The 16,027-nt window shown below is 44.5% G+C and overlaps 1 protein-coding gene across 1 annotated transcript in view; it reads left to right on the top strand.

The window, feature by feature from the left end:
• The first annotated feature begins 1,706 nt into the window (after nucleotides 1-1,706).
• The window catches only part of TRPC4AP (transient receptor potential cation channel subfamily C member 4 associated protein), a 37,272-nt gene continuing 22,951 nt past the window's right edge, over nucleotides 1,707-16,027 (top strand). The window contains exons 1-4 of the mRNA XM_036395574.2: nucleotides 1,707-1,887; nucleotides 12,692-12,820; nucleotides 13,078-13,194; nucleotides 15,746-15,803. Coding sequence (XP_036251467.1) covers nucleotides 1,747-1,887; nucleotides 12,692-12,820; nucleotides 13,078-13,194; nucleotides 15,746-15,803 — 445 coding nt within the window. The 5' untranslated portion in view covers nucleotides 1,707-1,746. The remainder of the gene's footprint in view (nucleotides 1,888-12,691; nucleotides 12,821-13,077; nucleotides 13,195-15,745; nucleotides 15,804-16,027) is intronic.

A 16,027-nucleotide genomic window follows, 5' to 3' on the forward strand; every position in this document is an offset into this window, starting at 1 on the left:
TTTGTCTAAGTAGGAAGGCACCCAGACAGATGATGGAGTCCAACTCCAAGTCAGTGGCCCAGACAGGAACTGAAACTTGGGTATTATGACCAACTGAGCTAATCTCAGATTAGTGCTGTGGGCTGGGTGACTCAGAACAACACAGAACAGCCTCAACTGTTCCTTGTTCCAGTGCTGTTCCATCTCACAAAGCCTTTATTTTAACCAAAACAAACTGATTGGTGTCCTCAGTGAGCTTTTCCTTAAACAGAAAAGGGTGTGGCTGGGCCTCGCTGAGAGAAATAAAGGCATCAGGATGGAAATGGAGCTGGAGGCAGAGCCACGGGTGTTATAGGTAAAAATCGATAAAGCCAATTTAATAATTTATAAAAATAATAATAAATAGTTTTTTAAAATTAATAAAAAATCGATTTTATTTCGTGATTGAAAATACGGTCCTCGATAGCCACAGTCCAAGAGACAGCATGGAGCCTGGATCAGTGCTGGGTGAACCTTGGACCCCTCTGTCCACAAATGCCTCTCCTGTGGGGCTGTTTTATACAGTTTTTTCTGCCTGAAGCAGAGTGTCCCTATTCTTTTGTTACTCTGCATATGCATGAAGTCTCTGTTCTCTGTGACAATGCTGTTTCTGGGAGTGTTGATGTCCAGTTAGGGGAATCCAGTGTTCAGATGTATGTTCCTGACAACTCTGGTTATCTTGATTGAAGATACTTATTGTAAAAAACGCCAATCACTTGTTTTTAAAATATTAAAAGTTTGATAGTAATAAAATGCTTATAAAAATAGTAATACAATTAGAGTAATAATAATTTGGACACTTTGATTTAGGACAATATGAGACAATAGAGACAAAGAGTTACGGACGTCTGGGTACCTTTTCTGGGCAGCAGGAGCCCGAAAAAGGAGACGGGTTAACAAAAGATTAACCCTTAAAAGCAACAGCCTGTTGCATATTCATACACTTCATCATTATGCATAAATTCCATTCAAACACAGAATTCTGTCTGGTCATCGTCAACTTCTTCCTCTGAATCCTAACAGCGCCTTCGAGGTGGGAAGAAGTTCGTTTCTTCTGATGATGCAGCAATAAATTCTTTTTCTCTGAAAGACTGAGGTGCCCTGTGGCTGCTATTTCGCTGCAAGTCCTTTCTTTAGAAAAGAAGTATCCTACATAGCATAGTTTCTATTTTAACGATTTTTATAACCTAAAACTGTATTTAACACACTACTTAAGAGAATTAATACAGCATTACTTTCTAACACAACACATATAATATTCATTTGAATATTTGCGAAAAGCCAATCATAAAATACGCATTTTTCACACTTATCAAGTGTTCATCGCTGTTGGGTGTTCCCTGGATAGCCCGGGAAAGGCCCATCTCCGCACCGGCCACGTCCTTTCGTTTGCTAATTAAACTTTCTTTCCTTGCTGCCATCTGGAGTTTCGCAATTTCGATGTGCCAATCTGTCTCCTGAATGTCAGTGGTCTTAGGCTTTTCGATTTTTGTTACGCACACAATTTTATTTACAACCTTATTTCACATCTATTTCCTATAAGCACGAATTATCTCACACCGCACATCACACGGGGAAGCGGCAGCGCGGACAGGCCGCGGCTCCCCTCGCTCCCTCCCACACGGCGGGCGCCCCTTCCGGCCGCCATGTTGGCGCGTCCCGCGGCTGCGCACTCGGCCGAGCGGGCCGAGGGGAGGGCTCGCTGTTTGTGTCCCCAGCGCGGAGGCCATGGCGGCCGTGGCGGGGGCCGGCACGGGGCCCGGCTCCGGCTGCACCGGCACCGGCGGGACCCGCGCCGCCACCACCAACATCTTGGCACAGCTGCGGCACGGGCAGCTCAGCGGCCGCGGGCTGACCCGCGGGGCGCAGGTAACGAGTGCGGGCCGCCCGTGGCAGCTGGGCCGGGCGGGCGAAGCGGGGAGGCCGCGGGGCTTGGGGGGGCTCTGGGGTTTGGGGCCGGGCGTGCAGCGCCTCCTGCGCGGCCGGAGAGAGCCCGGCTGGCCTGGCGGGGCCTGCTCGGGTAAAACGGCCGCTCCCAGGCCGGGCTCGGCGCTCCGGAGCTCCGCGGGTTGTGCCCCGGTGCCTTCGGGCTCCGTGCGCCGCCTCGCCGGCCTCGGCCAGCTCGGGGAGCCCCGAGGAGCAGCACAGGCGTTTGCCCAGCCGTTCTCCGCCTCTTCGGTCGGTGTGGCCTTCCTGCAAAGAAAGGAAGCTGTGCCTGGGACTGTAACAATGCAGCATCGAAATTTAAACGTATTTCCTGCACAAAGGCAGCCTCGTGGTATTAGGGCTTAGGAGACATTTTAGCTCTGTAACGCAGGTGGTTTTATGAGAAACTGTTCCAGGTCTGTTTTTTATTTGTCATATTTCCCTGTTGATGATGCTGGGAAATACCAAGGAATGAAATCAGTTCCTTACCCCGGGCCGGTGCCTGTCGTGTGCTGATACTTTTTTTAGGAAAAACTGCTCAAGAATAGTGGACTATTAATTTCTTTTTATGGAGAATAATTGGCATTTTTCTTGCAGGTTAAATGCAAAATGGTGCAAAGACTTGGAAAATGAAACGTGAGATACAGAACTTGCATTCAGGTGCTGATTTATTGAGCTGAAGTATGTTAAGAGAGGTCAGATGGAATAAAAAATGGCATTTCTCTGATTTACTAGTGCAGACAACAGCATTTTTCTTGATAAACAAGGATTCTGAGCAATTATTAAGAGAAGATTTGTTTGATGCCTTTTCAGGACTACCTAAAAACAGAGGCCAGACAAAATTAGGGAATAGAAAGCAGTTACATTTATTGAAGTGCCTTCAGGTACATTTTGGGCAGACAAAGCCCCCCAGGTCCACCCATAAAATGGACCACAGGTCATGGGTTTGGGTTTTTCCCACTTTTATAAATTGGGTCCATTTGCATATTGGGGGTTAATCTTGCAATTACAGCTCAGGTAATGAAGTCATTGACCCCAAGTTTGCTCCCCCAACTCCCTTTTGTTTCCATCTCTGGGCCCTGAGGCAGTGAGGTGTCCTTGACTGCCAGGCCTGGAGAGGAATCGTTGTGTCTGCCCAAACTGGGAGAGCAGCAGCTCCCACTGAGTGTGGGGTTTAGAGTTGTACACTACAGAACTGCAGGGTTACAAATAGATGGAAAATAGAAAAGCTCCAATCCTAAGGCATCATATTCATTATGAATGCCCATGCCTTGTTCTGTAGCAGAGAGCTAAAAGAGCAGATTTTTTTTTTTTTTACGGCTATTTTGTCTTTATTTTGCTGCTTCCTCAGCTACAGCTATTAGTTACAGCTATTATTACAGCTATTAGTTTGGTTAATCCTTAAGAAGAGCCAGTCATTTGCATCAATATAAGCCTGTATTGACTCTTGGGATTGATTTAGGAGTGGATTTCCTACAGCACGTGGACAAACTTTGTCTCACTGCCTTACCTGTCCACCTCTGCACTCTCCCTTTCATGCACCTCCTCAGCCACTGCAATTTCAGTCAGGTAAACCTGCACCAACCTTATGCACCTCTGGTGTCTGTAGGATGGTGCTTCCACCTCTGGGCTTTGGTTTGCTCAAAAAAATGCAGTGCTACTGTTTTCAATTTGGGCTTTTAAGCTTTTACAGCAATCAAGAAAACCTCTGCTGGTTGCATCCTCCTTATAATGCCCAAAATTGAGGTGGGGTTTTTGTTTCTGGGGTTTGGGTTGGTTTTGCTTGAAAAATTTTGGCATCCTTGTGCTGCCCTGAGAGTTAAAGCTTCGACACATAGAGCTTCATAAATGCTATAGGAGGGTATTTTAAATCATTTAAATGATTTTGTGTAAGAGCATGGAGTGACAGGACAAGGGGTAATGATTTCAAATTGACAGAGGGCAGGGTTAGATGGGATATTGGGAAGAAATTCTTCCTTGTGAGGGTGGGCAGGCCCTGGCACAGGGTGCCCAGAGCAGCTGGGGCTGCCCCTGGATCCCTGGGAATGTCCCAGGCCAGGCTGGATGGAGCAGCCTGGCACAGTGGAAGGTGTCCCTGCCATGGCAGGGGTGTGGGACTGGATGAGTTTTAAGGTTCCTCCCAACCCAAACCATTCTATGATTCACTTAAGCTCAGGCAGGGGAAATAACTCCCTGAATGATTTTGAACTTTATGAATTCTGTGTCTCTTTACTTTTACCTCAGATCAGTTTTTTGTTTGTAGACAATCTAAATATAAAACACTTTGATGTAACTTTTAGAGAAGCACAAGGCAGTTTTGGCTGCTTTCTTTTTTTTTTTAATTCTATTTTTTATCGAAACATTCCCAGTTTTCCTGCAGTTGACTCCTCAGTGGCAGCGTGGGAGCCCTTGCTTACATTTCTCAACTGATTGGTTCCTGCAGAGCCTGAGAGCAGGTCAGGTTGCTGTGTTGGGGTGTAGAGCAAGTCATGAGAGTGTCCTTGAAGCATTTCCTAGCTGTGTTTTGGAAGGAATTTTTGGGTCACGTGCTGCCTGGACTGCACTGCTGGTGTCCTGTAGGGAGGGGAAACCCTTCTCAAGATGTTAATTCAGGGAGACTGGGGTGCCTGCCATGGGCAGCAGTGGCATTTAGCCCTGAACAAAGCTTTGTGTGCTATTCTTAGGTGATCTCAAGATCCATTTTTGTATGAGGAAAGCAGGGGCTTAGCTGTGAGCTGGGAAGGATCACTTGTTTTGAGGCCTGCATGTAAAAGTTCATCATTCTGATCTTACAGGACATAGAAGCATTTCTGACAGCAACAGCCCCCTGAATATCTGGCATTTTCGAGGTCAGCTGAGGCTCTGAAATCTGGATCCCTGTGTGTTCCTGCTGTGCTCACCTACCCAGAGCCCTTGGCTTCCTTGCCAGTTGGTGTCTTGCTTTATTATTAATAATAAATTATTCAGAGAAGGGCAACAGAGCTGGAGAATCATGAGGAGTGGCTGAGGGAGCTGGGAAAGGGGCTCAGCCTGGAGAAAAGGAGGCTCAGAAGGAACTTCTGGCTCTGCACAACTCCTGACAGGAGGGGACAGCCAGGTGAGGGCTGGGCTGTGCTCCAGAGGGACAAGAGGAGAGGGAACGGCCTCAGGCTGGGCCAGGGGAGGAATTTCCCCATGGAAAGGATGGATCAGGCAGCTTGGACAGCAGGAGGAGTTTCTTCCTCTGAAGGATCGTTCAGGCATTGGGAGATGGTGGAGTCCCCATCCCTGGAGATCCCAAGAAACAACAGGATGGCACTCAGTGCTCTGGGCTGGGTGACAGGGTGGGGATAAATCACAGGTTAGACTCCTGGTCTTGGAGGTCTTTTCCAATCTAAATGATTCTGTGATAAGAAGTTGATTAGCTAAAGCAGATTTCAGTAGATACTGCCATGATTTGTTCCTGTATCCATTTTATCCATATTGCTGGCATCAGCTGCTGCCCTGCACACAAGCCTCAGTGTTGCTATCAGATTGCATAACCTTGGATCAGGATTTGCCCTGCCCTGAGCACACAGGCAGTGCAAGGGGCCTTTGCAGGTGCTGCTGAACCAGGGGCCAGACGAGCTCTCCAGAAGTGACCCATTTCTAACAAGGAGGAATATTGGTTGTGAGGGGCCTGGTGTGTTGTCCTTCTTGGGGCACAGCTGTGCCATGGATCACAGGCTCTGGGACAAGTTTGTGCTGCTGTTCCTTGAAAGCCAAGAACACTCTGGCTCAGCTGATCCAGCTCAAATCTGCTTAGCAGGAAGGTGCAGACTTCATCTGCTGCAAGGCAGCTGTGACCAGCATGGATATGGCATGAAACCAGAAGGTATTTAGGTGCAGCTCTGGGAATCCCTGTGCACAGAGCAGTGGAAAAATGGACTAACCAGGGATTTGTTGGCAAACTAAGGTGCTCCTGCTGCAGTCCCAAGAGCTGGGTGTCAGCACTGCTCTCACCCTCATAGGATTGCCAGGGCTTAGCTGAAACAATCAGAATGGAAAAAAGGAATCCATTTTTCCAGCTGTATTTCATGCTTTGCTATCCCTAGGAGCAGACACTTCCTTTAGCAGGATAATCCCTATCCAATGTAAAAAAAAAAGCTCTGTGGAAAGAAAACATTTTCATCCTCAGACATCCAGATTTCACCTCCTGCCATTGCAGGTTATCAGCAGGAGTAGCTTCCTAACCCTGAGAGAAGATTTTGGTTCTGAGTCAGTTTTTTGTTTCCTCCTTACAAGAGCACCAACAAAACAACATTCACGTGAAAATAATCCACTTGAGTAGCTCTAATTGTGTGGGTGTTAGCAGGCTTAGGCCTCTTCAGGGGAGGACAGTGAGGGAGTGTTGGAAAGCCTGGACGTGCTTTTGTTATGTAACAAGACCAGAGCTCTGTCATGCACTAGAAATGCTCAAAAAGTGGCTGTGTTGGATTTAAACTGTGTTGGTGTCTGATTTTTTTTGTGTGGCTGAAAATGAGTGAGAAGAAATGTAGATGTGATGCTCCCTATCCCTCTGCTTTTTCTTAGATAGCCCTACAGAGTTTGTTTCCTTTCAAAATGAAACAAAGAAACTTAGGAAGTTCCAAGGAAAAGTGGTAACTGAGAAATTAATAGAATTTTAATATAATTATAGCTATTAGTTGAATTTTTTTTTCTCTGAGAGGAAGGTCAGCAAAGCAAATATTAGTAGCTCTGTTCTGATCTGGTAGATCCTGTAGTGGATTTGGTGAGCTGCTGCTATTAAAGGTCTGTGTTGGAATTGTCCTGTGGGGATTGGAGATTCAGGAGGACCTGTTCCTTGTCTTCTTCCAGTTCTGGTGAGCAGAGCTGTAGTCTCAGAGCTGTGGGAATGGTTAGGCCTGGCTGGAAGCTCTGGCATGTTTTATCCTAGGACAATGTGTCCCTGGGTTCATGCCTGGCTTTTGGGTTGGCAGGAAAGGGATGGGGGCCGCATGCAGGGATGGAGCAACAGGGAATCCAGCTAAGGGAATCCTGATCTGCACTTGAAGAATCAAGGAGCTGAGAGAGGCTGGACATAAGTGCTCTTACTTACATGGACTTCCCCCAGCAGAGTTTCCTTTCAGGAATAATATTTGTGGGGCTCTGCCCTGGGTTTGATCAGAGCTCAGTTGTGACTGACCACAGTGTGCTCTGCCCTGGAGCTGCAGGGCTGCAGTGCTCAGCTTCTCCCTTGGAATTCTTTCCAGAATTGCTGCATGGGCCAGCAGCTGTGTTCCTGTAAAGCTGTTGTGTTCAAACCAAAACTTGCAGGGTCATTTGCCTTGGTTACAGGCTTTTGTGGGAAAAGTTGTGTGAGGAAGGAGACAGCTCAGCCAGGCTGATGGATGGCTGTTAGCAACTGGAAAGGAAAATGCAATGCAGAGCTGGAATGGTGGGGCACTCCCCAAAATCCTGAATAATCATTCTCCTGACAGTCTGTCAGAGATGACTTCCTAAGTTATTACTGTTCAGAGGAAAATTAAACATTTAATTGCACAAATTTTAGTTTCCTGTATTTTTTAAAGGTACAGCTTTAAAGGCTTGAAGGAAAGGATATGCAAAGGCTTCAATTTTATTAAGAATACATAGAGAGTATGTACTTGCATCTCTTTGTCAAGATCCATAATCTTGTGCCTGTTTCCTTTTAAACTTTCAAGACATTTGAATAGATACTTCAGAAGTCATGGAAAATCCCAGGAATGGAAATTCTGCTTTTTTTAAAAGCACTTCCAGTGTTCATGTATGGTTGCAATGAGAAATTAAATTAACAAAGCCTTGTAAGTGATGTGTCATAGCTGTGCAGTCTGTCACAGCAGGAACCCTTCAGTGCTGTGAAGGATGCCTGGACACCTGAATCACTGCTTTTGCTTTCTGAAAGATGACAGCAAACACCCTCCTGTAGCAAGCACTCAGCAAGACAGTGTAGTGTGTTTGAAGGGTAAAATGTGAAATAGAGACACAATTTTATCAGGAGAGTGTTTGCCCTGCCCTGGAGAGCAAAGGGAGGATTAGCTCCTGGTATTTCTGCTGCTGTCACCACTGCTGGTGGTCAGCAGTTTTGGGAAGACACAGAGCAGTGTCACTGACCACAGCTCAGCACTGGGGTGGAGGCAAGCTTAGGAAAATCAGAAGTTTGCTTTGTAGGGCAAGGAAAATTGTCACAGTGTGGCAACAGAGGTGGGCAGGAGAATCCCCTCTGGAAGGGGAAGGATTTGGGAGCAACTTTATCTCCAAGAGATCTCAGGGCAGTAAGAAATGTTTTGGCAATGCTGAGCCAGGGCATGGACACAGAGCAGGGGGGAAGAGCTGTTCCTGTGCCTGGAGGATGAGCACAGAGGAGGGGACAAGTAAAAGGGAGACTAGACTGATCAAGGGGTGGATGTAGGCAAATATTAATGTATAACTTCATGAAGATGCAGGTATAATTCATAATTATTGACTATCATGCAAATCAATGCCATCAGGGGAGGTTTAGGCTGGATATTAGGAAAAGGTTCCTCCCCCAGAGGGTGCCCAGGCTCCCCAGGGAATGGGCAGGGCCCTGAGGCTGCCAGGGATGCCCAGGGTGGGGCTGTTGGGGTGTCTGGGCAGGGCCAGGGGCTGGGCTTGCCAGTCCTTGTGTCCTTCCAAGATGGGACATTGTGTGCTTCTTATTCTTTCATTTTTGAAAAGATTTAAAAGACAGTAGGATTAGAAAGAAATTTAAACTAAATACTTCAAGTTGTGTGCAGTGTCTTTTTTCAGCCCTTTGTATACTGTCAAGGAAAATGATGCACAGAAGTTACTTAAACTGTGTAGTTGGAAAGTGTTCCCATGGTAGTTATCAGTCTTTGAGTAATCTCCTGGGAAATCCTGAGCTCCAGTTCCTTAGGAGTCTTTAAAGAGAAAACCACTCAGTCTCTTCTCCCTTGCAGGCATGGGTGGGCTGGTGACACATTTTTAATCTCTGAATTTCAGTCCTCTCCAAGGTCTGTGATTGCCCTTCCAGCAAAGGCCTTCATGGCAGGGGGGGACATGGATGGTCCTGCTGAGGTGGGGAGCCCCAGGCTGGGGAGCAGCGTTCAGGACAGCACAGGTGGGAAACCAGGATTGTACAGACAGCTTTGGACTGGGACATAGCTGGGAGCTCTGCATGAGCTGGGGTGTGTGCCACTGTGTTTTCAGGGATCAGCCTGGAGCAGAAGCACTCTGGAGAGCCCCAGTGTGCTGGCCTTGGGTTTCTCTGCTTGTGAGCCACAACTGGGGTGTGTTGCAGCAGTCTGGGAAGGGACTCTGTGCAGTCCTGGTGTTTGTACCACTTTGGTTTGCTGTACCTGGCTCTTACAGAAGTTTGTGCTGCTGCTCTTGTTTTCTCAGAAGTGATCCTTACTCTGTGGTGTCCTAGCACCAGTAAGGCATGACAATTCCAAACCCAGCTGCCAGCACTTGGGGAGATCCTGGCTTTTCATGGATACCTCTTCCAGCTGGGCTGCTACAGCCTCTACTTCTTGCTAGATGATACCTAACTTCTCAAGTTTTGTTGCAAGATTTCAGGTATTTTATCCAGAGCTTTTGAGTGAATGAAGGAGGTCAGTGTTGGATTGCATTTTGTGCTTGAACGAGACCAAAAAATTCCACAGAGGAAAGGAGGCCCAAAAGACCCAGTGCTGATTTTCATGACTATTCAATAAAATTTCCCCAAAAAGAAAACCATTTTTGCTTATAAATGAAAAGCATTGACTAGCTGCTGTTATGGAAAACAGGAGATGCAGTTTTTAACCAAAATGGCTGTGAAGAAAGACAGCTCCACAAAGTCTGATTGAATTTTAATCCCTTCCCAGAATCCAAAAATCTTTGCGTTGGCAAATACCACCCGGCCACAATGGAAATATCCAGAGCCAGGGTAGCCTCAAATACAGAGCAGGGACCACAAGCCAGAGCTTGCAGTGAAACCAAAGATGTGTTAAATCAAGAGAAAGAAAACCTTTTTTTAATTTTTTTTTTCTTTTGAAAGCAGATAAAAGATGATGAGAGCAAGGAAACATTTGCTTCACTCTTTGAGAATTTCAGTTCTGAAAGTTTCCTGTGGCTGCCTCTCAGAGCCTGGGGCAGGGAGAGGAAGCCCTGCTAGTACAGAAATGGGAGTGGAGATGGCTCAGATGGATCCTGCCCCAAACCAAGAAGCATACATGTGATTAAGAGTGTGGTGTTAAACCCAGCACAAGGTTTTAATGTTAATTAAAGGCTTTTGGCCTTTCCTGAGGGCATTTAAGTGCTGAATTCTGCTCTGTGCTGCTGGAACCTGTGATGGCAGCCTGTGCACGTCATCCCTGCCTCTGGTATCTTCCACATCAGCTGGAGCTGGAGAGTTGGACTCTTTCCCTGGCGTTTTGCTGTGTGTTCTGTGCATTTTGCCCAGCAATGAATCCTGTTCCTCCCACTGCCTGTGGGTTTGTCCTCCTCCCACACCTGGGATGGGGCAGTGGCACAGCTCCTTTGGCTCATTCTGTGCTTGGTTTCTCAAGGGGAAATGGAATCTGTGACTTCCAAGTAGCTGACCCAGAGCCCAGATGATGAGAAGTGATTTTGGCTTTCTGGTTTGATCCTCTGCTATTTCTCCTGCTCAGAAGGAAAGTGTGTCATTCTCCAGCAGTGCTGGTTGATTCCTCTGATTCAGAAAGCAGGGAAAAGTTAAAAACTGGAGAGAATTTTATGTCCCAGGCGTGCTTATGCTGCTTCAATCACTGTTTGTAGCTAGAAAACTTGGTACTTCAAGACCCTTGAAGTTCTTATTTATTTGAAGTTCTTATTTACCTAAAAATTGAGGCATTTCATCAGGAAAAGAGTCCTGAGTGCTTGGGAATCTTACAAAAAGAATGAGGACCCACATTAGCTACATTGCCAGGCTGAGTTCTCAGCTGGAATCAGTTTTCTGGTCTTCCTGTGTAACAAGAGAGCAAAGGGTTAAATTCTGCCAGGAGTTGGAGTATATTTGCATATAATTGTCTAATCAGGAATTGAATGGCCCTTTGGAATTGTGCACTGAGCTGTGTCTGAGAACCATGTCTTGGCTGCAAGAATAAGTGGGATTAAGAAGCTGGGAGGGAAATGTCACTTAAGCCCAGAAAGGTGCAGAATGAGAGCAGCTTAGGGGTTTATCCTGGGAGTAGGAGCCAACCCACAGATGTGTCAGGGGAGGCTCAGGCTGGACACCAGGGAAAGGCTCTTCCCCAGAGGGTGCTGGGAATGGGCACGGCCCCGAGGCTGCCAGAGCTCCAGGAGCTGCCAGGGATGCCCAGGCTGGGGCTGTTGGGGGGTCTGGGCAGGGCTGGGGCTGCCATGGGTGATCCTGGGGGTCCCTCCCAGCTCAGGACATTCTGTTTTCTAAGGTTTGCCTTGGGATACTGACCAGAGGATTGGGGTTTTCTTTATTTTGTTTTTATTAGGAGGGCACATAAAACATTTGTAAACCCAGGCAAAAATCCTGCTGGAATTGTTTTCTGCTTTACTTTCTCCTGTGTACAAGGATAAGTCCCTGTATTGGGGTTGGTGTATCAGAGAGGAAAGGAGTTCAAGTTTGGGCAGCATTGTCTGGATGGTGGTTTTTAATTGAATGTCCTAAGCTCCTCTTGACACATCTGGCATTAACCTGGAAATATTCAGACTTCAAAGCATCTTTTGTGGATTTTAAGGAGAATATTTTAGTCTTGTGCTGCTACTTTTTTTTTTAGGTGTTAAACACAGTGAGGAATATTAAGATTTTTTTTTTCTTTTTTTTTTTACTTTAGGGAAAAAGGAGGAACATTGAAAACAGTTTGGACAGCTGTAGTAGCAAATGCCAAGTGTTCTTTTTTGTGGTTGCAGCCTGTTTCTCAGGATAATGCCAGCATTGTTGTTTTGCTGATTTAGTTGGTGATCTCCTTTTACAACCAGCCCAAGACTACAGAGGGAATTTTCTCTCTTTGATATGTTCCTGCTTGTAAACCTTTGTGGTTTAGGTCATTGCTGTGACCAATGACTTCAGGGACTTGGCTGAGGAAATTCTCCTTTCTAGCTGAATGCATCAAGTAATGAAGCCTTCCCATCCTCAGCATTCTACACCTCAGACCAGTGTAATTTGAGATAGTGTCAGGGCACCCATTTCCTCCTTCACTGACCTGTCAATTGAGCTCTGCTAATGGAATTGTTTAGAGACGAATGTGTTGCCATTTTAAAATACACAATCAATATAAAAATACAGAATGAGATTATGCACTCTAAGTGACATCTGCTTTAAGCTCTGTGCTGCTTAAGATACTTTTCAACTGTAAAATTCTGCAGCTACCTGTCCTGCATAAATTGCTGCATGGAAAGAGGTACTGGGTTGTCACAAGACAACACGACACACACTGCTGCTCTCAAGGTGGGAAAAAGGGAAATTTATTTTCTGACTCCAACATTTCTAGATTTCCAAAAGTGCCAGTGGATTGGAGGGTGACAGTGCCACCTCTCCAATGACACTGGACAAACCAACAGTCCATCAGATTTCTCCTCCTCTAGAAAAGAATGCAAAACAATGAGTTATTTACAGAAAGTGTGTGAGAAACTTTGCTACAAGAATGTGAACATCAGAAGGCTTAGAAAATCTTGAAAAATCAGGGTGACACTGGATTTTGTGAGCTCTTTTTCCAGGAAGGTGATAAGGCTATTTTCCTAGTGATGAAGCACTGGCCACATGGGAATCATACTCTTTTTTTCTTTGCAGATCACAGAGGCCTTGTTGAAGGAGAGAGATAAACAGGCAAAATGGAATGGGATCCCCTTGCTCTTGCAGAAGCTGTATGAGCACAGCCACCCAAACAGTGACTTCTCCCAGTGCCAAAGCATCCTAAAGGTACTGCCTGCACCCTTCTTCCTAATTCAGAGAATTTTGTTGTGGCTTTCTTTAAAGTCTACTGTGATCATACTGTATTAATTTCTTACGCTGTTGTCTGCATGATGGTATCTGTCAAGAATTGGCTGGTAAGTAAGAGCTGGGGATGCAGGTGATGATTAGTCAGTGGGATTACACAGATAGTGAGAGATAACTGTGTTTCTAGTGATGAACAGTTTTCTTTTTGAACCATCTCTTTATTTTTCTCCTACCTGCAGGAAATTTCTCCACTTCTCTCGATGGAAGCCATGGTTTATGTCACAGAAGACAGAAAAGCTGCTCAAGAGTCCAGTTTCCCAAACACATACACATTTGATTTGTTTGGAGGAGTCGATGTAAGTGTGGTTTTTCAGTATTAAAAGATCTGCATGATAATCATCCCACTGAAAAATCTCTTCAGAGAGGTCTTTGAAGCTTCTGAATGCAAGCTACAGAATGACTTTACCAATTTAATGTCAAGCATTAGAATTGTGCCACTTTCTGTTAATCACAATTGGAAAAGGGTGTATTTTTCAAGGTGTTACATCCAAAGTGAGGTGTTTTGTTCTTATATGATACAGAACACCTGGCTGTTTCATTAGTCAGTCTTTTTTTACCTTAGAAAAGATTAGACCTTTAGTTCTAAATGAAGACAGTTTCAAATGATTCCTGGTTGTGAGATAAAATAACACAGTTGGCATTGGGGCAGTGAGATTTTCACTTAACACTGGGGGATCTGTGGCAGTTAAAGCACACCAGGGCTCTGTCTTAACCAGGTTGTCTGTGTTTATTGCTTCATCTCTGGCAGAGTTTTTAAGCAGAACTGGAGGTTTCTGTGGACATTCTGGCAATTCATCATTTTGTTTATTTGCTTTAATTCTACATTGCCCAAATACCCATTTGCTCTGTTTTATGGTGCCTGACTCTGGCTTGGCTTTCATTAGAAATGTATTGTTTGTATTTTCCAGTAAACTAATTGATACTCTCTTTTTATTTCGTTTAACTAAAGAGATTTTGCTATTTACTTTTTGTCACATTTATTTTTTGTTGTTTTGTCTTTGTAACAGAAATAACATTTTTGTTATTTTATTTTTTACACAAGTAAAGCTTGCTTTTACTTAAAGCTGCTGTTTATGTTTTGAAATGAGCACTGGTTTAGTTGCTGCTGTCAGTTGAGGGCAAAAGCCTTCAGCTACCCAAGCAAATGAGAACACTGTGAAAATATTTAAATTTCCCTTGTTTTTAAAGGGAAATAGTGGTACTTTTGTATAAATGATTTTAACACAGTGCACAGAATCTGTGTGTTTTGGGGACAAGTTTCTGGCTTGGTTGGTTGGGGCTTGCTTGGCATCTCCCTTGGGCTGGAGATGGTTAATAGCAGATCCACTGTAATGACCTGGTGGTATGGTCAGAGATTTGAATAGAGGTGGGTTTCATGTGATTAAAGGCAGTGATGGAAGCCAGTGCTGTGTATTTTTAAAAATCCTGCTCTAGGATTTGAAAGGGAAGAAGTTTGATCTGCTGGTGCTGTGTGTGCCATGCGCTGATTTATGTTGCAATATTTTGAGCTGTGGAACATGAGTAACTCTGAAGGACACTCAGTTTGCAGTGTACTCCCTAGGCTACAATGTGTGAGAGTTAAAATATTGTTGGATTCTGACAGCCTTTACATTGAGGAAGAACAAAACCAGCTCGGTGGCTCCTCCCTTTATATGAATTCATGTAAAGTAAAGACCTCAGAGTGCAAATACACAAACCTCATAGATTTTATACCTGAATGTAACCCCATCCCAAGAAACACAATCTCATCATTCCCTTTCTGCTCCTTCTGCCTCTGGTGAGAGGCAGAAACCCCAAGAATTAAAGCATAAACCTCAAACTTTGAGATGTGCATTCTCCTTCTAAAACACAAGCCATTAGTATGAGATCTGTATTACTGCAGTCATTTTTCTCTACCCTATTAATGCTACAGCTACTACTACAAATATTGCTAAAAATGCATATTCCTCTTAAAAGCTGCCTATTATTTATTTATTTGTCAGTGCTTTTAATGTAGCCTCCAGTGATGTCAAGGTGGTTTCCTCTGTGTCTGGATCAATAGCTCATTAAAAGAAGATGGGACAAATAGATCAAGTTGTAAACTCCTAAATATCCTGTGAGTTGGCACTGACTGTGTGATGCCTGCATTGCTGTCAGCAATTTTAAACTGAATTTTAAAACCAGCAGCATTTGCAGTAGTTCTTGCAGAAGTCATCAGTTCCTTGTTTGCCAACTTTCATTTTTAAATAAAGTGCTGTTTTTTCAAATGTTTTAAGCTAAACCAGTGGTACACACTGGAACAACTAAAGATCAGTTCTACATCAGTCAGAACCACAGTCCTGGTCTTGGAAAGCTAATTGTTACATTCCTTAAACAGAAATATATATGTAAATATACATACAGGATCCTGTACACAAGCAGTGGCTTTTTGGTGCTCAGATAAAATCTGGAGCTGCTAAATTCTGTCTGGACATGAAATGTTTTTGAAGCCCAGCAAGATTTAGGAAAAAGCCTTTGCAAAATTTGCATCTTTTGCAGATTATTGCTAAAGGTTCCTTATTTTAAGAGATGTGTGCTCACCATCCTTGATGTTATCTGGAGGCATGTGAAATTACATTCCTTGCAAGCTCAAATTCTTTAAAACTTGCCAGTGGGAGATTATTTTGTACAGCTCTTACTGTTTCTTCAGGGTAAATGCAGCTATAATTTGTCAATATGATTTTGACACCAGTGGGGGTTTGATTGTAGAGCCTTCATTATTCATCTCTGTGACTTAAGCAGAAACAGGTTTGGCTTTGTCATTGGCAAATTAATTGGTTATTTGTATCTCAGTGATCATTCCCTTAATTCCTTGTCTTATTTTTACAGCTTTTAGTAGAAATTCTCATGAGACCAACTCTTATTACACAGAAAAAGAAGCAGAAAAGTAAGTAAATAGGTGCTTTATCTCTTTCTTTTCCCCAGTTTTGCTTGATGGTTCTGCTTCAGACAGAAATTGTTCTATTTTTCTGTTATTCTCTTTCCATCCCAGCAATTTCCTGTTGATTCATTTAGGAGTGAATCACTGTTTCTTTGTTCTCCCTGGTTCTCATTCGTGCTGGCATTTGGGAGAGTCACCTGTTTCTGGCACAGTTCTGGAGCTTCACGCAC

Source organism: Molothrus ater, chromosome 17, assembly GCF_012460135.2.
Source record: "Molothrus ater isolate BHLD 08-10-18 breed brown headed cowbird chromosome 17, BPBGC_Mater_1.1, whole genome shotgun sequence".
NCBI lineage: Eukaryota > Metazoa > Chordata > Aves > Passeriformes > Icteridae > Molothrus > Molothrus ater.